This window comes from Rhagoletis zephyria, unplaced genomic scaffold (assembly GCF_001687245.7).
Source record: "Rhagoletis zephyria isolate East Lansing unplaced genomic scaffold, Rhagoletis_zephyria_1.1 Rzeph_scaffold_00018, whole genome shotgun sequence".
Lineage (NCBI taxonomy): Eukaryota > Metazoa > Arthropoda > Insecta > Diptera > Tephritidae > Rhagoletis > Rhagoletis zephyria.
Window position 1 is genome coordinate 111,504 of NW_016157102.1, and position 23,818 is coordinate 135,321.

The 23,818-nt window shown below is 34.8% G+C and overlaps 1 protein-coding gene across 7 annotated transcripts in view; it reads left to right on the forward strand.

Moving 5' to 3' along the window:
* Nucleotides 1-23,818, forward strand: part of Sema2a (Semaphorin 2a) — a 150,147-nt gene that overhangs the window by 51,746 nt on the left and 74,583 nt on the right. Inside the window, exons 1-3 of one of the 7 annotated variants that reach the window (XM_017613690.1) lie at nucleotides 6,840-6,932; nucleotides 10,553-10,597; nucleotides 10,863-11,196. The exons of 1 other annotated variant lie outside the window; for it this stretch is intronic. In XM_017613690.1, coding sequence (XP_017469179.1) covers nucleotides 10,962-11,196 — 235 coding nt within the window. In that variant the 5' untranslated portion in view covers nucleotides 6,840-6,932; nucleotides 10,553-10,597; nucleotides 10,863-10,961. Of the gene's footprint in view, nucleotides 1-6,839; nucleotides 6,960-10,399; nucleotides 10,598-10,862; nucleotides 11,197-23,818 lie in introns of those variants that run through there. 5 more of the 7 variants (XM_017613697.1, XM_017613705.1, XM_017613686.1 and 2 more) reach the window with 5 other exon arrangements.

Here is a 23,818-nt window from a genome sequence, read left to right on the forward strand (position 1 = left end):
CCCCCTCCCCCATATTTTCCACTGAAATGAAGTGTCCACATACATATAGTTAGAAGGGTATTTTTAGCCTACTGATTAGACACAAACGATTATAGGAAATAGACGATCTTTTTGTAAAGCAGCGGCCAGATTGGAAATTTATAGCTTAAGGGTACCATTTATAAAATATTTTGCTAAAAAATTACACAATTGCAACTCAATTGGTAACTCTTTTTTTCTTGTGAACTTAAAAAAACAAATGTAAACAGAATTTCTCTCCATGCAGAATTTTTTAAATGCGTAACAGTATTCATTTTGCATCATAAAAGTATGGCATCTACAAAAAACAAGCGGATATTTTTTTACATTCCATCAGCGTTCAAGCTGGCGAAAAACTGAACTCGGATTTTGTATTCATTTATGTATTGAATAGCCAGGCTAATTAAATACATTCGAACAAAAACCATGAAAAATATTAAATATTTCCCAGCTAGTAGTCAAATTTAATTAGTTAGCAATTCCATTTTAATCAATTAAATATTTTATTTCATTTATTTGCGCGTATAAGCGCCTAAAAGCGTGCTACCAAACTTGTGATTTCATTTCGCAATTCTCAATTTTTAATGCTCACTCACACATGCACAAGCACACATAAGCTCACGTGCATTTCATGCGAGTGCACACCAGACAAATTACTCATCCCAAAAATAAAAAAATAAAAAATATAACAATTAGAGCCAAAATCAGAAACCAAAAACCAGAAACCAGTGCCAATGCCAATGCCAACTCATTATGACAATAAAAGCGCAACGTTAGCACTATTGTTGTCATTAAATGACGGCACAATTGTTTGTTGCTATGTAGCAAATGTGTATAAATATATGTGTGTGTTTGTGTGTATTTGTGCACGTAGCCAACAGTCTGCCCAAAGGATGCCGCGCTGCTGGGCTTGTCTAGCATTTAATTTATCCTCATACTTAGCAAAATATGTGTGTATGGCTGAGTGTTTGTGCAGCTGTGTGGAAATGTTTTGCTGTTCTCGGTGTCAACGTGTTGATGTTTCAGTTGTTTTTGTTGATTTTATTTTTATTTTTGCTGCTAGTGGCGACACTGCAATAAGTGTTGGTAAATTAAACTGTCATTAAGGGCTTAATTAAAGGCCTTTGTTGAAAGTTGATGTGCCGGCACTAAACGAATTGTTTTAGATGATTTTTCTCATTCTATTCATCTCTATCGCTTTACTGTATCTCCCTGTTAACGTGCTACCGTGGAGTGTACTAAATAGGAAAAAAGAGAAATTAATATTCGGTATTATTTATGATTTAGGGTGTGTGTGTGTAATAGGGCATCGAAAATGATTGAGTATGCTGGCGAGTTCTTTCGCCGATGATCGATTTATTTTTTTCTTATTTGTGAATTTTACTTGCTCCCAATTCATATCAAATATTTCGAAAGAAATTTGCTTTCACACCAATGCAACCGTTGGAGAACTTGAATTTTACTTCCGCCAAGTTCAGTTATTTCTGCGAATATCTGCATACTTGCAGGCATTTTCAGTGTTTGGCCACGACTGCAGACCAGCAGCATATTTGTCTGCATTGCTTGAATTGCCAGCATACCGAGACGACATTTAATTGCCGAATGTCGCAAGGTGAAGAAAGCGAATGCGTTTAAATAGCGAGGAAAAATGTTGAGAATGCCCCGGCGGGGGATGTGAATTCATTTGGCTTAGGGTCAACAGCTGGCAACATTTGGGTTTTACTCAGTACGTTTCGCTCTGCTTTTATTTGCATACAAGTAGGTATACATGCATATGTATATAAACAAATATTAACTCAAAATATTTTACTTAAATACGTGCAGTTATATTAGAAAAATATTCCTGTTTTTGTTTTAAATACATACATACATATTTACCCAAGACAAATTTTTCTTTCTACTCTTACAGGTAAGCCCATAAAATATTTAGAAGCATGGCGCTATTAATTAGTTGTAAGTATGAACTTACCTTGTAAAATTAAATGTAATTGATATCACAAAGCTCCAAATTTGTTCAATTAAATTACATTTCAAATATACAGCGAGGTAAATAATAGTTATATAATGCTGATTTCGGCTCAGCCTTATGGACGAAATCGAAGTGAATGAACTAAACATTATGCGTCACTCGTACACCAATAGGCCAAATGTTCAGTTATTCTAAGCGGCCTCTTTAATGTCAAACCAAAACCAAAAACCCTTGAGAACAGCGCAAAGGAGACCAATAGTCCTATCCTAACAAAGTCACAAAACTCAGCGTAACACTATTATGAATTCTACAGCACCTTAAAGCATGCCGCTACAAAAAACATGCCGCTGGAAAACAAATTTTTTAAATTTTTTGTGTATTTCTTTAGCACTCGAAAACGAATTTAAGAGCCACATTTCGAGGCGGAGCAGAAATCACAATAGTGTTACGCTGAGTTTTGTGAGAACAGAGCGGCAAATCTCGTGAATTAACCCATTCACGACCAAGAAAAATACTACATTTGAAAAATTAGTAAAGCAGGGGGCATCAAATTTTTCCTTACCTAAACAGTAACTTGGAATGTATTCAACTATTTGATTTTAGTTTGACCAGAAAGTACCTAACCTTTAAAAAAAAAAAACGTATAATGACTACAACGTTGTCTTCTGATGAGACCACGCCAATTCTTAACTTAGAAAAGTTTTGAGCGGCTAAAAACTCGCATTGATTTTTAATAATTTTTTTTTTTTTGCTGACGCTTCTTGCGGTTTTTTTTCTATATAAGTAGCAAAATTTAGCAAAACTGTAGTTGACTTTTTTATATTTCACAAACGGTCTTGGGCATATTTTTGCCACAAGAAATTCATGTTTTTATGGAAAAAAGTGCAAAACGCAGTCAACAAAAAAAAAGTTATTAAAAATCAATGCGTTTCTTTAGCCGCTAAATACGTGCACCTATTTTACCAGAAATTTATAAGCTTGCAATTAGCATACCAAAAAAAATTCTAAAATTTTTGGTTAAAAAGCTCGGAATTTAGATAAAAATTTGTAAAATTTTTTTAAGTTCTGTATAAATTTTTAAAGTGTGATTTATGTAGTTTTTGTTAAAGCATGAACCATGATTTTATAAAAAAATATTAGCTTCAAATACATTGTAAATATTAAAAACCAAACACAATTCATCCATTTTTGACCGCCACTGTATGTAAAAAGTTAAACCCTTGAACTTTGTCAAACAATAAAACTAGACTCAAAAACCTATATGAAAGTAAAGGCCAAACACAAAGATCCTCAGTTGGGTTGCGAAAAATTCTAAAATTAATCCCCTGCAATCAGATAATTACTCTCTTTCGTGCTACAAAATTTAAAGTAAATAAAAAAGCTGAGGGTATGTTCAGGAAATGCAGGCTGATGTGGCAGGCTGACAGGACAAAGCAACCTTCAAACCTTCAGCCTAAGTGCTTTCGTACAATAAAAAATTCACTATCTTTAACCTTGACTAGACCACTTTATGCATGCAAGTGGAGTAGCGCCGCACCGACACAGCCACATCTAAGCAGCGCGATACATGTGTGGGCCAATGGTGCGCTGTCGGTGCGCTGTCGGTGCGCTTGAGTGTTGCTCTGTGAATTTTAATCGCGTCGTCTGCTCAACCACAGACAGGCCCGCATTGTATCATTTTTCCCCTTTTTTTCTGCTCGAATACAAGCCGACACACATACTCGTGCATTCCTTCAAAGCTTTGAGTGTTTGCTTTGAGTTCTCATCAGCAAGCTAGCAAGGATGACAGTGTCGGCCACTACGGCACACTCCAAGCCAGACAAGCGAATAGACAGGGAAAACCATATATGTGCCATGATGAGCAGTCTCTATGGCTGACACCAATTGGCATCGATATACAGTGACTCAAACAATTGACCACGTGTTGATTTTCTTTAAATATTCGTATTTTTAAGTAAAACATATAAATCACAAATTCAAAGTTAACACAAAATTTACGTAAATTCAACAAATTTCCATCAAAATTTAGAACACCAATGGGTATGTAGCTTTATATCTCATGCAGTTTTATTCTAACGAAGAGCAAACTTTAACCAGCACAAAAATCGCGTTGATTTTCGAGCATTTTTTGTTGATACAGCTTTTGCGATTTAGCTCCAAAAATATTACGAATAATTGAAAAAAATCAACTTGTGGTTATTGGTTTGAGTCACTGTATGTATGAGAGGTGAATTCACTTACAGACTTACACCAATTTCACACTTTTTTCAGGCCAGTACAAAAAATAATCAACAAAAAGGATGCAGACAATTGTACAGGGAACGCTTACTATTTTGTGTTTGTATGCATGATGCATTAAAATTGAAAAATTCCGTGGCAGCAGCAACAGCGAAACATTGAAAATAAACAAAGCCAAAAAAGCAAGCAAATAATGGAGAATGCTTCCGAAAAATTGCATCGAAAGGATAACAGGACAGCTAAAAACAATTTAAAAAAAATCTGGAATAAAAGCAATAAAAAGTACTGGAGCAACATGTCAGGAGTTGCCTCACTGATGTTCCCTATGAGAGATAGTTAGTGATAGCGAATCACCGTGTACCTTCCTCCTCTTTCGGCACGGCTCGCCATTGCACACTTAGTGTAATTATTGTTGCTGCAGCAGATGTGCCCAGTGCAGCCTTTTTTTTTACCCGATGGACATAAAAACAGAATATATACATATTATGAGTGTACAGAACACACAAACACGTACAAACATGCTCTAAAACATTGGCACTGCCAGTAGTGGTATAAGCTTGGACCGAGCGTCGAGGGGAGTCATTCCCACTCGCTGTGTAATAATTGCCAACTGATATGCTGGTGGTGGGCAAAGAAGCTGCAGCTTGCCATGAATGATAGAATAGATACATACGTAGCTAGGGGTGGGAGTGGTTCGGAGTTGGTAGACCTTGCCTGTTAGTGACGCCTACTTGAACTGTCTGCTCCGCGCGTTGAAGGTTACGTCGGCTCTGGTTGTGGCTAATGCTGCAGCGGAGATTTTGCGATCAGGCACTTATAGCGAAGGTACTTGTATTCTGAGTGTGTGGTTGTAGAGCAGTTATCACTTTGAGTTAGGGAATGCAGTGGAATGTGGTGTAAGGATTACTTTGCCGCATTCCGCATTCCGGCTATGTATGACAATTTGTGGTGTTTGTAGCTACGCTGTGTCGCTTGAGCTCGCATTTAAGTTAGATTAGTTGTTTGATAAATTAGAACATTGGCCATATATACCGAGTGTCAAATATACTTCGCTGTCGATGAATGCAGAAAACCTAATAATTATTGGCAGTTTGTATAGCCTGTCGTGGGGGTCAGAAGAGCGAAGAAGGTGATCTCAACAACTTCCGAAAAATAGTCCCAGTTAGATCCCATTTATATACGTAGATACATACATATAAATATACAAGAATTTCTCGTTTATAGTTAGAAGATTATAAAGCTATTTTATAAATATATACATATGTAATTTATCCATCAATTTAAAAAAACCACTGTTTTTTTTCAAAACATCATTTCAGTGAAATACATTGGACTTAATTGATATAAGTCAGTAATTTTTCTAAAATATTTATTTGAAAGTGGTATAAGTCCCTTAGCATTAATGAAAAGTGGTGAAAGTACAAGTAAATCTTCTCGAAAGTTAGCGTCAATATTTTTAAACGTGTTGACACGCAAACCCCTACATACATATCTCGATTTATAAACAAAGGCACTTGCGCCACTTTCAAAATAAACGGCTCATATAAAAGATTGAATTAATCTGTTAAGTAAAAAACAAATTTTTTCTACATGTCGGTGGTCCTCTGCAGTAACGACACAATTTAGTCGTCTTCATTCATTCCAAAATCTCGAAAAGATGTTTGGCTTTCATATGGTGATACAAATTTCCATGAAAGCCACCAACAATTCTTATGGAAATATTTTCTCTTCTTCAAGTTTGTCTTCGAAAAGCGACCAAATTGCGCTTCGCTTTGGCATTTGAAATCGAAAGTCTTTTGTTGGATATTCAATGATATAAAAATTTCTGTTGAGCGCGAATTCTGATCAGTTATTTCTTTATGCCTTTTCAACGAAAAGCGGGATGCCATATGCGTTAAAACTACATTTCTATTTTTATTGGAGTGTTGCCACAGAAAATGTTAGTTCACTTTAATGAACGAACTAATGACCTAGTTCAATCAAAAGAGCCGACTCTTTCGCTCTTTAATTCAAAAGCTCCCCAAGCCAAATACGTTCTCTTTCACTCTCTTTGCTGCTATTTTACTAAACTGGCTATGCATTTAGCTGATATCTCACTAATATCAAGATGCCGTTGACTCAAATACATACAGGTATATATACAAATGTGAGCATAGTTAATGCACGTTTAGGTTCATGTGTAGATACAATATAAATAACAGACCTGTTAAGTATAAGACGTAATAATATTTATTATCATCCCAAATACTTATAAATTTTTCAAGATATTACCTAAAAATAAAGTGTGTGGAAAAACTGCCTTCATTCGGTTGCATTTGACCGCTGAAGTCAAGATAAAATAATTATGTTTACCTACCTGCACACATCTGCATGTATTTAGTTAAGTACGTTGGTATTCACTCTCCGGTACTCATCATCTCATTCCATTCATATATGTATATAGTACCTATATATGTTTTCCATAGTCAGCGTTCCACTGCGAAACAAAACAAACTCCATTGGAATTTATATCGTTTGTTGTTTTCTTGTAAATGCCGCGGGAACTAATTGAGAATGGATCGCTTCTTGAAGATCACTAAAGAAACTGGACGGTCTTTATTTGTTAGTTAGAGCGGTTCAGTGATCTGCGTGGTGCTAATACGGAGAGACGTGGTTGTGCTATTACGGTGTGAAATAGTTCGAGTGAATTACAAACGTATACACATATGTATGTATATACATACATACTAAATATGTATGAATAATCTTTGGTACTCCTGGTATAAGTAATTGAAGTTAATAGTGTGGAAATTTGTTTATATGTAACTATTTCAACCAACTGCATAATGTATATTATCAATGGAAAAGTGGATGTACACAAATTCTAACCAATCCGAGTACTCTGAAATCTAAAAGAAGTAGCAAAGTGATACTAAAACAAAATAGAAATAGATATACCAAAAATGTGTGCTTACTATTTTCGTATGGGTTTATTAACATGGTGTTCTTTTTGCAGAAAATATTAATTTGAAATTTTGCTGAAAGTTGTGTAGTATAACTATATATCTGTTAACCCTGACGTTTAAATAAATGTACAAATTTATTTGTATACTCCTATTGCTCTGAAGAATTTACCACATCAAGTGTGTACCCACAATGTGGGATAACTTTTCTCTTTTCTCAGCTATAGGAGGATATAGGGTTACCAGTTTGTGAGAATTTTTGTCCCGCAGAAAATAATCTTATCATTATGCCGTAAATACATGTAGATACATAATTAAAAAAAAGTAAAATGTTGTTTCAAAATTTAGTTAAAACAAATAAAATAAACAGAAAAGAGTTAAAAGAAATAAAAGAAAATTAGATAAAATAACAAAAATATTTGCAGTTCATTGAAATGAAATGGAATGGAAAGAAATGAAATCGAAAAGTTGACAAAATGAAACGGAATAAAATTAAATAAATTTACATAAAATGAAACGAGAAGAAATGAAACAACCCAAAACAAAATAAAAACTGAAAGTCAAAATATTATACAAAATATGTAGAAAATTTGTGTATCGTCGTTACCTTAGCCCTAACTCATTTGTTGCGAACTTCAGCTTTGCATAAATATCGCATAAATATTTAGATTTATTTCAGACATAATTAGTTTCAGTAGTTACTGATTTATCTCAGATTTGGTATTTTACTAAATTACCGTTATATGGAATGTGGGCGATGTGTTTGTCCGATTTTGAATAATGAGTGTTTTTACTCTGTAGAAAATTATTTATGCAACCTCACATACGTGGTTTTGTACTTTGAAAGACGATAAATACCTATGTATGTCTATATCTATCTCGATTCCTTTAGGCTGTTACAGACAAGCGCTATGTGAACAAAGTTGCATTACAAAAGTGCGCTCGGGTATAATAATCCTTTGAAAAAATTAGCAACTGAAGAACTCTAGTTTTCTAATGTTTTTTTACCACTTTTTAAAGAAACAAAAATGCCATACAGAGCCCTTCTGTTTTAAGTTAACGATATTTATTATATATGAATTAATTGGCAACGCCATGTTTTCGTGAAAATACACAAAAGCTATTTTCTCTCCAACAAGCACAACTCTTCCTCTATTCAAGCGTTCCAATTTGCTCGCACACATTGCTACATACGTAGGTAGGTACATATTTTTTTTGCGGTTAATTGTTGTGTAGGCATAAAATTTTTCTGAAACCAGTTTTCCGCTGTGTTGTTATTTTGTGTCTTTCTTTATCCGTCTGTCATTGTGGTTTGCTCTTTGACTTTTTCCAACAAAAATAAAAATAATGCAAAAGACAACAAACAAACAAATCCCAATTCGCATACATATACATTAGGGTGGCCCTTAAAAAATGAAATTTTAAATCTCGCCCTCTTAGTCGCTAATACAACGGTCATAGATATCATGTATAAATTTTGGTCCCGATTGGAGTCGGTTAAGGCGTGTCGCACAGGGGTCAAAGTTCAGATTCCTCTATGGAGACTCAAAAAATTTAAATTAATTTTTTTTTACGCCTTATCCTACTCAAATCGGGACCAAAATTTATATGTGACATCTTCGACGTTAGTAGTATCGATTTTGGGTATTAGATGAAAAAAATATTAATTTTAATTTTTTTAGTCTCCTTTTTGTGTGATATCTTTGACTATATTAGCATCGATGTGGTGGTTGACGTTTAGGAAATCTGATGTAATAATATACTTAATACATTTAAGGACCACCCTAATATACGTATATGCATATACTTGATAGAGTTGTGCAGTGGTACCAATTTGGAGTCACTAAAGGAGGGGTGGCAGCTAAAGATATACTTATGTCGATTTTTTATTGTTTTTTCTTTGCGTATTTTTTGTGGAGACACCAAAGGTGATATTTTTCACCTTCTTTGGTACTGCAACGGTTTTCCGGTTTGGGTCGCGATATTAAAAAAAAAAACTAAGCCAATTGCGTATGTTAAGCGCAATAAAAAATCACATATCTATATATTAAAAGAATGTGATACTGATAGAAATCTTGGCCAATTTTTGAACTTCCCTTACAGTTGGATGCATTGATAGACAAATTGGCGATCATCATAATTCACCGTTCGTAGAAGAACGATGTTTTTCTTTAATTCAATGCATCAAAATGTATATACATCGATATTTTTCGATACATCGAAGTGCATACATCTATTGCATAGGATTCTTCAGATAATATTTATTACACAACAAAATAAGTTATTAACAAACTTGCACAAAATTTTAAATTTTATGCTTTCAAAGGAACTTTTGTAGCCATATCAATTTGATTAGTGAAAGTCACTTCTCTTTTTTAAACGAATAAAAAAAAATTAAATGCCGGTTTAATGTACTAAAGGTGTCAGTTTTCAAAAAACATCGATGCATCGATTATCGACACATCGGCTATTTATGCATCGAGTGGAAAATTTGCGATGCATCGAAGCAAAATGTCGATATGTTCTTTCTGCTTTCAAAATCTTTAGAGGGACCAAGACCGTTTGCAATTCATATTGTTGTAAGAAATCCACTTTTTATCAACTGTTTTCATCCTTAGCAGAAATTGGTAATTTTTTGCGGCGGAAACTTCTTTGTGTTCATGTAAAGTAAAAATATCTATCTCTAAAATCTAAACACATCTATTTATTTTTCGAGAATGACTTACTCCACCCAATATATTTACATGTGCATGTGTTGTGCTTAGCTGCTTATAATTGCTGCTATTGACGCCCACAAAAACGATCCAGATAGTATCTTCTTCCTATTTGTCCAATATCAGCATTCTATTCAGAAAAAAAAGATACTTTCCTCTCTCTCACATTTCCTTCATTTTCCAAACTCTTGATTCACGTGGCTAAAAGCGTTTAGCTCCAATATGTATAAGTAATTAAATCAGCTTAAGCACTTAAAAGGGATAACATGATTTCCATATGCATATGGATACAAAAGTAACCACTTAAAACTTTTTTTTTTTTTTGTCTCAGCGGCAATTAAAAATGCAGGCACTTAAAAGCGCTTAATACCTTTTGAATAAATGCATCACCTTTAATTCCTTAAAATAAAAAAATATATTGATGAAGCATTAAGCATACATAGCAAAAAAAAAGAGCATAAAGCGAAAAAAATATATTAATCAAATATTTATTATATCACTCCTGCTGAACGGGCTAGCATGTAAAAAAAAAATGAATAAACAAATAAAAACCACCGGCAACAACAACTACGGCATATAATAATGCAATAAATAATAATATCAATGAACGCCATTTATTCGTCTTAAATAGTAAACAAATAAATTTAATATCAATAATTCATATAAAAAAGCCCATTTCAGGCAAAAGGCACGTACGTGAACGCTCTCGCATTAAGGTAAAAAGGATCAAAAATATATTTTATATGCGCGCACACATACGCACATACGCACACATACCACATGCGGCTAGTGAAAACATCATAAATAGTAATATTGTATAAATAACGGGAAAACAATGCGAGCTTAAAAAAATACACAGCGCTCAACACTTTTAAAAAATTAAAATACGTACGCATATTTACATACAAATGTTAGCATGTATGTGTGTGTGTGTATAATAATAAAAGTGCAAATAAAAAGTAAATAAATATTACGAAAAAGTTATACTCTAACAAAGGAAAAAAAGTACAAAAAAAAAAATAACGAAATAATAATAAGCGAGCGTAAAAAGTTTGGCTGCAATCCGCGTAACAAACAGACATGCCCACGCCCACCACACAAAACCCCAACGCCACAATAATCCAATTGTGGCGACCAACAACAACAACACGTCCACAACAAAAGGCGCCAATGCTGTTCGTGTACGCTGCCATGTTGTTGTTGCTGGTGCATTGTGTGCCACCAATATCCTGCGATTACGAGAATACATGGAATTTTTACTACGAACAGCCGTGCTGCAGCAACGAGGTCACGAATTATGCGAAACATAAGCGAGGTAAAGAAGTTAAAAAAAAAAAATACGCATTTAAATGTTTGTTTGGGGTTTTAGTACGGGGGAGATACGTATGGGTATTGTTTTTGTTTTTTTTTCGTTTTTAGATACACACGCATTTATGTACATACACAGTTTTGTATATTTTAGCTACCAGTCGAAATCATATTTTTATAATATTGCATTTTAAAAAAGAATTTAACGAGCAGTTGTGTTTTATAATTTATTTGACGAGTAGAGTAAAGAGAGCAAAAACAGGAGGAGTGCAGTTTTAATTATAAAAAGGTACATAAACAAAAAAGATGTTGCTTACCAGGGTGCCGGCGCAAAGAGTTATCTTCCAAATAAAAAACCTCAATGCACGGTTGGTTAATTGAAAATTATGGCGAACTCTTTTATTTGGGAGCAAAAATAAAAATATGTAGTTAAAAAACCGAAGTGTTACTTTGGTAAACGCTCTTAACTCTTGCCGTCTATTTAACAAAAAAAAACGAATGCACTTCGAGTTGTTTTAATTTCTTTAAAATTCAATTGAAGCAAAGTGTACACGGACAAAGTATTTTTGCAAAGCAATTTCAAAAAATATTGTATTTAATAGTTCTGCCGAAATAATAAAAAAAATTTTTGGTGCGTTAGGTTGGCAGGAACTGAGATCTGTCGGCTAAGTACTAGTTCGGATTATTTGAGGTAATTGAAATTTGGAACAAGAAAAAAATGCTTTAGGGTTTGATTTGTAAATGTCGAAGATATGATAAGAATGTACGTTCGACGAAAAAATAATTTGTTTCGTAGTTTTCTTGTAAAAGTACTTTTGACTCAGGGATGTGCGGCGAACTTTTTTGCTGGTACAGTATGTGTATATGTATGTATTTAAGCTTTAAGATTCCTCTGCAATGGAAAGACAAGTTGAAGAAAGACGTGGCTTAACTTGGCAATTCCAACAGGCCTCGCTGACAAGTACTCTTTCTTTTCCATCAGCAATACAACTTCCATATAGATTCAGTCGAATATTAATTCCAGCCATTTAGAAACACCAAGTCAAACCAAACTTTTTTGTACGTGTTCGTTCCAAAGCAGAGGATATCGAGCCCTTTGCGCAAAATTATCTCATGTTACATTTTTTACGAAATTCACTTTTCGATGCAAATTTGTTCGACACTCCACAACGCATCACTTAGTAAAATATTGGGGATAAATCCCCAAAATTTGCTGTTCATTTTATCGTATATTACAATGCAAAAATTAAAAAAAATTTCAAAAGCATAAAAAACCCTCTCCTGTAAAATTTGGTATGGGGTCGATATATTCTCATGAACAGCCACCACCGACTGACACCGCATCGAATGTTTTGCATTGCCTTGGCATATTTCAAAACAACGGGCCACTCCGTTCAAAGTGATTAGGCGGTTGAGAAGTGGTATAACCTTACCTCTTCTAAATCTTTATCTCTTTTTGTATTATTGCTTCAAAACTTTCTTTGAATGAGAGATTTTTGAATAGTTTTGGAAAGTAATTATATCCACACGTATGTATTTGCTTGATTCTGCATTGTTTCTTTTTACGTTTCTCTATGCATTTATTCAACATGAGTACACAACAAAGATTATCCTTTAACGCTTATTTATTAATTTAATTGGAATTTTATGCACACGCTTAAGCTGTCGATATAAATCGGCAGGAAATTAATTCCTCTCTTTTTCATTAATTTTAAATGTATATACATACATACATATAACTGTCATGACATCGTCACTTCTGCCATCCATCTCGCACTCATGGAAGAGCAATCAAAAGGCTGGACAGCATTAACGTGCTCTTTCGCATACATTCATTGATAGATTCATTGTAGTATTTCGACCTCTGGGTCAGTGCAGGAACAAGGCTGCTTTATTGAAACTAACCTGACAACCTATATACATTGCTGCGTTTGTATGTATGTACATTAGAGTGGTCCAAAAAATAAAAACGAGATAGGGTTTGGGGCACCTTCCAAAATTTTTCGTCCTGCCGAAAGAGGTGCTGGTACCAAACTTTACGCTACTAAGTATAAATTTAGAGGATGCTCAGTATGCTCATATTTTACTCTAGAAGTACTGTGTACAAATGTTAATCAAACAATTAGTTAAGCAGCCTAAGAACATTTCAAATTTAAATTGTCTAAAAAATATAACAAGCTTCAGTTGTCATGGCAACACTAGCTTTTTATAAAAATCACCAATATTTTTTTTTCCAATTTCACAGCGATCCATTTCAAGGTCATTGAGCACCCTATATTCGTTACAGTAGAAAATTTAAAGTTGGTATAGAAATTAAAAATATCAAAAGGAAAATAACTATAAGGGTGCCCGTTCTATAGGATGACGATTTTTTTCCCCCATACAAAAGTTGGACCACTCTAATGTACATTGTACATGCATACATACCTACATACACATTCATTGCTGATTCTTTAGCAGAGATCTGTTTATTTCTCTTCATCGCATTTCATTTCATTAGCATGTAATCACAGTACATTAAGGGCGATTTTAATTATACATTGGGGTTTAATTTCACCATTATCAAATGCATAATTACATATATTTATACACACATGCTTGCATACTATGCTGTGTACATTTAGCAGTCGCATGCAAACAGTTGCCACTATTTATACGCGTTATATGGCCGCCCGTATTTGTTTGCAATTTACACTATTCAAATTTCATCTTTTGCGGGTGTGTGTGTGTGTGTGTTAAACAATTAAACTACAGGTACATATACCTATAGATAGAGTGCAGCTGCGCATCCTTGTCACATTATGTACATATCAGCAGCTGCGCATGCGTCTCATTGTCTTGCCGATATTAACCGTTTTAATGATTTAAATTGAAAATTAAACCCTAAATGGCCATAATGAATGGCGGAAAATCGTTTTAACATTCGCAACCATTGAACTTGTGCGTGAAACGATGAAGTAATTATATTAATTAATCGCAGTCAATTCGGAATTGATTGCAGGTGTTGTGTACGGCATCGAAATTCATTGTGAACTTATAAAAAATTATATTAGCAACGAGTACGTTAAAATTATGTGTATTTCCATAGCGGATTAATGGCAATTTATAAAATATAAAATTTAAAATAAAATTATTTCATACGCGTGTGCTATCATTAAATTAAAAATAAACTCAAGCAGTTGGCAATGCTGTGCTTAGAGTGTTTTTAACCGACTTCCAAAAAAGGAGTAGGTTATCAGTTCGTCAGAATATTTTTTTTTTTATGTATGCTACCGCATAACTTTGGGCCACGTCAACCGATTTCGATAATTCTTTTTGCATCATGTAGGTAGTGTCTCAGAGGTGGGCCCGTACTAATCTGGTTTAGATCCAATCATTGGATCATGAAATATATATATATATATATATATAGATATATTTTTTTTTTTAAGTAGTTTTTTTTTTTGCTAAAAATGACTTGTTTAGTAAACAGTTGCGGACATGCATGCCAGCATAGACTAATGGAAATAAAGGCATTGCACCTATAAAATATGGAGTAGATCACGAGGTGATAGGAACATTTTTTTTAATCCTGTTTACAAAAAAATGCGATAGTTTGATATATTTGTACTTACATTTGATTGAAGTATGTGTTGTGGGGCGTTCAGAATAAAAATCAAATTTTATGTGCCGGCCATTTATTAACATAGATACATATATCACTCCAAAAAAAGCATCACTTAATCTTTCCAGCGCCAATCAATGGGTACCCTTACTCGGTAAAGTTATGTCGATGCTAACATAAAAAGGCTTAAAAATGTTTCCCCTATTTGCTTCTTCATGAGAAATCGTAAAATATTTTCCAATACGACATACAAATACATATTTATTGCTACTAAGAGGAAAAGTATGTCTAAATTATTTACGATCCAATAAAAATTGTTTTCGAGAATAATAAAATTACCAAGTTAAAGTTTATTAATCCCATTGTTTGATAAAATCCCACACATGCGTACATCTATAGTCATGTGAAAAACAATAGGAGCACGACATTTTTACCAGTTTTGACTATCTTCCTTAAGTTAGTTTAAATGTTAGAATTTTTTTACAAAAACTTAACCCATTATTTAACAGAAATCATATGAGCAGTTTATTTTGAAAGTGACTAAGTTACCTTATGCCCCTTTTGCTTAAACTACCGTTCACTTGTAACCAAGTGCACTACACCATAAACGAATGGAAAAACCTTTTACATTTGGTTGATGAAATTAAACGAATAATCGACTTGCTCAGATACTAGTAAGCGGACATTTAAGCACAAGAGATGTGAAGTTACATACGCACATTTCAAAACTTTGCAGAAAACTCAAAAAAAAATCAACAAAATTTTACAATAGCAAATTTTGTATTAAGAATTTTTAGAAAAATTATAGTATGCAATTTTATAGCCCACTAAATTCTACTACAATAAAGTGTAAGTTTCTAGTGGCTAAGAATTCGCATTGATTTTCGATTCTTTATTTTTTTTGCTGAAGGTGTCACGCATTTTCTTCCATGCAAAGTATGTTGGAAATGTTTTTTTTTTTTGTATGGAAGAAAATAATACCATTAGCAAAAAAATTATCAAAAATTGACACAAATTCTTAGTTACTTGCACTTTATTAAGCTAGAATTTAATGAGCTATAAAACTGAATACTCAGAATTTTTCTAGAGTCTTAATCAAAAGTTTATTTTTGTTGTTAAAATTTTTTAAATTTTTTTATAACGTTTTAACATTAGACTTATATGGTTTTTTTAGATAATTATCCGCATTTTTATAAAATAATAATACATCTTAACCAAACAAAAGAAAAATTGCCAAAACTGGCCAAAATTTCGTATACCAATTATTTTTCACATAACTGTATGTATATTCTTTCATTTATTTATGCTCATTCCCTCCACATGCTGATGATTTTACTCCAGCAGGCTGTTCGTTAATGAGCTGAACGCGCCCTTCCGCATACCTTGCCTCCGCCGGGCAAAGAACCGGTTACAGTTATTGACACGCAATTCATATGTACATACATACATATTCTACCTGAATAGCCATACGTTTGTGTGAATATATTTTGGTTTTTGGCGTTAACTACCGGCCGGCCAGCCCAATCAAGTCACCTCAATTCAACCACAATATTGAGTCATTAAACATTTCAATGAGCCAACCACAAAATACTTTATAGACACCGCGGATGATAAAAACACAAAGAGAAGGTGAAAAACGCGGCAGCTAGCAACAGAAATGGCTATTAATCAAAATTTGACATGGCGCTGCTGAGCTTTAAAGAAATTAATAAAAATAAAATGTAAATTTTGTTTATACATACTTGGCAATAACCAAGCGCGATTTATGTTGCATCAGCAGCAGCGAAAATTGAAATGAAGGCCGGGCGGAGTTTATAAAAACGTTAACTCAAAAAAAAAAAAGTAGCAGTGGAGCAAAAGTTTGGTGCTAAGAGCGCATTCCACCGCGCTCCTTGAACTTGCGAGAAGCAACCAAATTTTAATATTCAAACTCAATTTCCCATTCGGCTTTGAAAAGTTATAGATATTTGTGCTAGCGCTCTAAATCTTAAGCCCAAATAAAATCTGTATGCGCGTTTTTTTTTTTTTTTTTTTAAGGAGTTATAAAAGCACAATTTTCCCAAATTTTCTTCAGCATTTCTTGGTTCTTGGTTCTTATAATATGTAGACTACAATTTTTAAGTAGTCGAAACTTGCAACGCGGCCTTTGAAATTCAACCGTCAGCCAACATTCCTTTGCACACTCAGCCTTTGCTGCTCTCCCCACAAATCGTGACTTTGTACTCACCTAAAATTTATTTTTCCTCGTATGCAGAGTTTATGTTGCACTTGTGCTAAAATTGCCTGTGCGGTTGTATATTTTGCAGTGCGAATGGTGCCTTGAATAATTTATGAATTCGCAGTCTGCAGCAGTTTTCAGTTTTTAAGTTTCCATTTGCCAGCGCATATATTATTTTTATTCGATGAATACAGCAGCAGACAGCAGCAACCCTGCGCTGTGGACAGCTTTTGGTGAGCAGCAGTGAGTTTTCTGGTGCTGTGCTCGTTGCTATGTTGGAATGTGGCAGATACTATGCATGTAAACATTCCTTGAAGATGCATGCCACACAAAGTAAGACAAATGCAATAAATAACCACCATATAACAGTGTTTCATAAATGAGAAATAGTCTGCTAAAAAGTGTGTGCAAGTCGGATATGATAAAAAAATTAATAAATAAATGTAGCGCCTACATCCTCAGATTAAAGACGGAAAATGTGTTTCCCCCCCTAAGACCGAAGAGCATGATAGTGGCTCACTCTTCAACAACTCACTCTTCTACGGTGTTTTCCTTTTTACTTCACTGTTTAAGCCAGTTCAGTGAGAGAGCAACCCGGACATATAAAATGACATTCTTATGTGGAAAAATATTCTCCGCTGAATGCAAGTATCGTTCTGTGAGAAAGGTCAGACAAGCATCTTTTCTTCTAGCTTCGTAGTAACTATTCCCTGAAAGTCTAAGATCTAAACATAGCATCCATAAAGAGTCCAAAAGGCATAGGCCTTCCTCAGAGCCTTATTCTGGTACACTCCTAGGTGTTAAAATGCTCTCTTAATAGGTCTCTGTATGTTTCTTGAGAAAGTTCTTAGAATTTGGTAATTTTTCATAACGAATACACTATGCGTATAGCTACTTCCATATTCCTTTTGCCATACGAAGCGTGCCAAAGTGTACAAAGGATTTGTGTTGCGGCCAACGAAACGAGAGTGCGATGCAATGTTGCACTCTGCGGTACCACACATATGTATGTAGAGTCTTATGCCACATGCAACATGCATGCAATCTTGTTGTTGTTGACGTTGATGCCACTGCCGCTTTTTGTGACTGTTTGAGGCTGACTCACACAGCGTGGCTGTATATTTGGTACGACCATGTAGGATGTTATGTTGTTGTTGTTGTTGTTGTCATGTATGTAGTGTCTTAAGTTTTCGCATAGTTGACTGTACGGCACTACCGCTAGTTCATGTCCAGTTTGCATGTTTTACGACTTCACGTTCCAGGATGCTTTGCGGCGCGTGAAAGGTTAGAGCGGCAGAAGATTTCGAATCGCATGCATGATAAGATTGTTGCATTTGTAGTGGTAGTGGTGGTGGTGGTGGTGGTGGTGGTGGTGGTGGTGGTGGTGGTAGTGGTGTCAGTTGAAACACTTTTGCTCCAGAGACAATCTTCCTGAAATGTTATGTCAGCCATATAAAAATGCTGTTACTCAAGCTTTCGTTTTATTCACTCCTTTCGCCCATCAAACATTTTAGTTTTCTCCTTTTTTACATCTTTTTATTGAAGTGCTCTACACTACTTCGTAGATAGATATGCATGAAATTTTTGGTATCATCCGAAACATGAAATTCTACAATGAATACAATAACAGTTGCACATCAACATGCCTGCTGCATAAAATATATACAACACAAACACCAATAAGAACAGTTGACAAGACAACAACAACAACAACAACACATACATACCTAAGTTGGTGGTAAACTTTGTCTTTTATGCATCTTAGAAGAAAACAAAAAAAAAAAACTCCACAAACAATAATAGGAGTATAACATTAAAAGTATTGCCGCTGCTGCTGCAATATCCTGTTGAAGTACTCGCCGTGAACGTGATGCGATTAGAAAAGCGCTTAAGTTGTTAGCGCGCCATTTGCCCGAGGCAACAAACACGTCCACCTGACCTGAGTACACTATTGCGCACATGCCTCAGATAGATACATAAATATGTATGTTTATACGTATAGACCGCCCTACCGTTCTGTGTTTACGAGAACGTATTTATCTAAACATAGGTATATATGTACATGTTTACTAATGTACGCCTGTGATGCGTCAAGCTTCCACCTATCGTAGTCTCGTAGCTGATGAACATTGCGCCCAGACAGGCGAATTGCTTTGGCCTTCATAACATCAATTTTCTATGAGCTGAACGTTTAGTACTTCGGTCAGTTAGGCAAGTGTTGCATGTGAATCAGCGAAGCGAATTTACAATATGTACATACATACATACAACAGTCATGTTAACCACCAAGTCCCGTTAGAGCTTTGAGGAGCATTTAAGTAGTAGCCGATTGTAATTGTCTGACATGACTTTTCGTGATGTTGGAATAAATGAGACAATGAATGGCAGTGCCGTTGAACTCAACGGGATGAAACTATTTCGTTGTGGGTAGTTGTATTAGTTTGAGGAGCTGACTCCATCAGTGAGTTCACGCACACCACTGCTTTGGCCTTTCATCTTTGCTTGTCGAGTTTAAGAATTTTTCCAACAGAAGCACCATCCTCTTGACGACAAGGTCACGGCATGGCAAGGGAGCTGTGGTATTCGTTAAGCATTTAAAATTATATCCATACTTCGACAAGTTCCTAGAGAAAATACACGGTTACCGGATTTTTATATTCATTCGTCGACGGCGGATTCTTGTTGACTGTAGATAATTTTTGGTTCTCAACTCACTTTTTTGGAGCAAAAAGCTCGGAAGGAACTTTTTTTTTTCAAAGGCAGTTTAAGAGTATTTATCCTCAATGCACTATGGACATCCACAACCAGACTTTCATTACAGTGTGGCTTTTTCTGCTAGAACTTTCGGACTGTATTCCTGTCTGCTATTACATACTACATATTTTCCTATACCATCACATCTATTTTTAAAACCAGACTATATCTTTGTTCTAACCTGCGTCATAAGGTGCTCCAGGAGGGCATTTATGCTAGATCTAGTATTTACAAGACCTCGTAGTATTAAAGCGCCCATTTCGCAGCAAAAGGGCATTGTATGATCGATGGTAATTGATGCATAACCTCTTTACAATTTTGTTTAGAAACGCCGCGTTTTTTTTCTTCTAGCCAAATTTGAAAAAAATCCTTTCAAAATATGTATATCACTTTCTTACCCTATGGTTAGAGTCTACACTATGGAGAAATCGCACTTCTTCTATAGTATAGTCTCAGCTTCAGTTAATCTTGTCATACATACGTATATTTATTATGAGCGATTATGTCGGGGAATGCAAACAGAAGATCTTCACAGAGAGGTGTATTATCCCCGTTGGCGTGAGCACTTGTGATCAACACAATCTTACTCAAGATATGTAGGTTTCCAATATTAACAGCTTATGCTCATTTATTACTTTAGGTTCGGCAATGCAGGAATAAGACTGGTGAACACTCCGTTAATAGGAGAACAATAGGGTGCCAGAACACAGCATATATGCTGTCCAAAACCAAACTAAACTCGGTAGACTGCCAAGCATTTACCCCTTCTAGAGTAATCTATGAATAGAACTAACCATAACAATGGCATGGAAGAAGAAATCCCTGCACTTACAATGGAAAAATTCCCAACTATATCNTGGCAGTCAAAAGTTTTCCACTTCTGCGCACGGAACCATCCTCCAACTATATACATACATGTAAAGTAATACCTTCAAGGCTATTTGGCGAGTTGCTGATTGGGTTGCTTACGAGTCATTGTTTCACACAATACCAGCAAAAGTTTACTCATTTTCGCCTTATATTTCCATCTTTTTGCTTTTGCTTTTCCGGGAATTACGTAGATATACTTTTTTCGTTGAAATCCTTTTAAGAAAACCAGCTGAGCCGTTTTCCACTTAATTTTTATCAACTATCTGAAAATGAATATAACTCAGTTCACTCCACTCCTCTGACTTCCTCATTCTGTTAATGTGCCATAGGTATTCACACACATCCATACATACACTGCAGCGCACAAATTCTTGGAACACTTACAATTACACTAACTTCAAACACCAAAACAAACAATGCCAAATATAAATATAATTAAGTACCATTTGAGTACCACAAAACAAAAACAAAGTATGCATTCGAAGGCTGTACCATTTCACAGTATGCTGAGCGTATGCTCAACAAGGCCTTATCTCTGCCAAATGATCGTTTTCTTCTACTGATTCTCAAAATGAGCAACGAATCATATCATCAGCGCTCGAGAAATGTGCATCAATTGCAGGCAATAAATAACTGAAAAGTCAATATATTCGTACCCAACAAACACCAAAAAAATATTTATTCTACCTTACAGAGATTCATAGTTATCAAGTTGATATCCAACATCATTATCCAGCTCTTCTCTCACCGACGCGCAGATACGTAAAAAGTGATAGAGAAACGAATTTATAATTACCAAGTGAAATACTAAAGCTATATACATACGTAAAGAGGAAAACTATCAACAGAAAGTAAATAATCTTCAAAATATCTTCAAGTAATTTTCAAATAGTCTTCAAAGAAAACAAAACTAGACCAAGCATTTTCTCAACTTGAGAACCAGTACTATTTTCGATGTAATGTGGAACGATTTTCCGTCATCCCTTGTCAAATTTGGTTTGGAGACAAACCGGTTTCGGCGTTGTGCCATCTTCAGTGTCATTTTTCGTTCTGAATATTTTCTGTTTGTCTCTCACTATTTATAGCCGTGTTAAATCGTCGTTGTTTCATAGTTAGGTACGCCTTAGTTAGGTACTATTTTCATTCAAACAAAAATTCCCTTTTTGTTGAGAACGCTATGATCCTCCACTTGAGGTACGGTTGAGAAACAACGTTGCAGATTTGAGAAATACATCGCGTTGAACTCAAACATAAATGTTTGTTGGGTATGTGAGCCAGCCAAAAGAGTGATGGGTAAAATCAACAGCACCATTTTATTTCAGAGCAAACTAATGGCAGTGCAGAGAGTAAAGTGCAGTGAGTCACCCAGATGGGAAGGCAGTAATGAGGCCAATACTTTTTGGTTTCGCCATGCGTATTTCTTATTCATTTATTCGATGCCAGATGCTATCGTGGATAAGCTAGGGATGTCGGAAAAACATCGATGCATCGAAGATATCAATGTTTTGCTTCGATGCATCGAAATTTTTCCACTCGATGTATAAATAGTCCGTCTATCGATGCATCGATGTTTTTTCAAAACTGGCATCTTTAGTACAATGAACCGTCATTTCAGTTTTTTTAATTGTACATAAAAGAGAAGTGATTTTGACTAAGAAATTGAAAATGCTCCTTATAGCTTGGTCCTAACTTTGTACAATTTGGCTAAAAACATTATCTGAAAAATCCTATGCAAATGGATGCATCGATGTGTGCCCTTCGATACATCGAAAAATGTCGATGTACATTTCGATGCATCGAATCAAAGAAAAACATCGATGTATTTTTGTCATTGACATCCCTAGGATAAGAATCTCCCATGCGTGTACCTGCAGTTAATCGCTTCTTTATTCGCCATGCATTTATTTTTAGAAATGCCTACCGGTTGCCTGTCAGCGTGTAATTCTAAATGGCCTGTGCCTTCAAACTAAATAAAATTTTTTGATAAGGGACTGATTTAGGACTGTATTTCCTTCTTTCTTATACATACATATATATTTTTTCATTGTTCGCATAATCACAAAAACTATTGCTCCACTACTTTGCTTCTTATACGAGTACTACAAACATTTGTATGTATTCTCCGTTTTCATTTTTACCCTCTGAGACTATTATGGTTATTTTTTTTGCTGTATGTATTCTCTTTAAAGATGTCACAGTGCCGACTGACAACATCATTAACGAGCAAAAATGAACAGCAACATGTTTCTCATCAAAGATTAAGTTATTAAGATAATTTTAAAACTGTCGAAAAATGTGTAAAGTAAAAGAAACAAAGCCGGTATTCGATACAAGCGCATACCTAAATAAATAAATGTGCAATGTACCTAAGTAAATACATTGACTCAAACAATTGACCAAGTGTTCATTTTTTTAATTATTTGTGCACTTGTAAAAAAAAAACGCAAAAGCAAAAAAAAGCGCAAAAGCAAAAAAAAAAAACTCAAAAATCCACGCGCTTTTTTCAGTAGGTACGGTATTTATATAGAAAAATAATAAAAATTATTTGGCTCGAAAAAATTATGAATATTTAAAAAAATCAACACGTAGCCATTTGTTTGAGTCACTGTATGACATATGTGACACAAATCTAAAAACTCAAAATATTTTTCGAGCTCAAACCGGCTTCTCCTCGCCACAGCAGGTAAGCCAGCCTATTCAACTTGGTAGGCTTGTTTTCCGCATTGTTTTCTCTGCACTTTTTTTCCATGCAGTGCTCATGTGTAATGACATTTGAGATTTCATTTTGTTCGCTGTTGATGCTTTTTTGTAGTTTTGCCTTAGCATTATTTAGCAGCAGGTGTTAAGGTCTTAACGATGCCATTTAGCTAACGAACTAATAACTTCATTAGCGCGTCTGTTACAGTGTTGCTTTAATAAATTCAACATATGCTACCCCGAATGTGAGTTATTTTTAGAGGTGGATATTCAAACAGTTAGCCTATTCTAAGGTCATATACTACTTGTGAAGGTATCCGGATGTATGTATAAGAAGATATACCTCGTTCAAAGAGTTATACATGCAATATGTTTTCCCCTTACTTTCTCTCCACTAAATAAGGGTAAAATTTTTGTTTTACAATTTAACACAACTAAACCATGTTTCCTATCGAACCATTGAATATTAAGAGAATTTAATGTTTT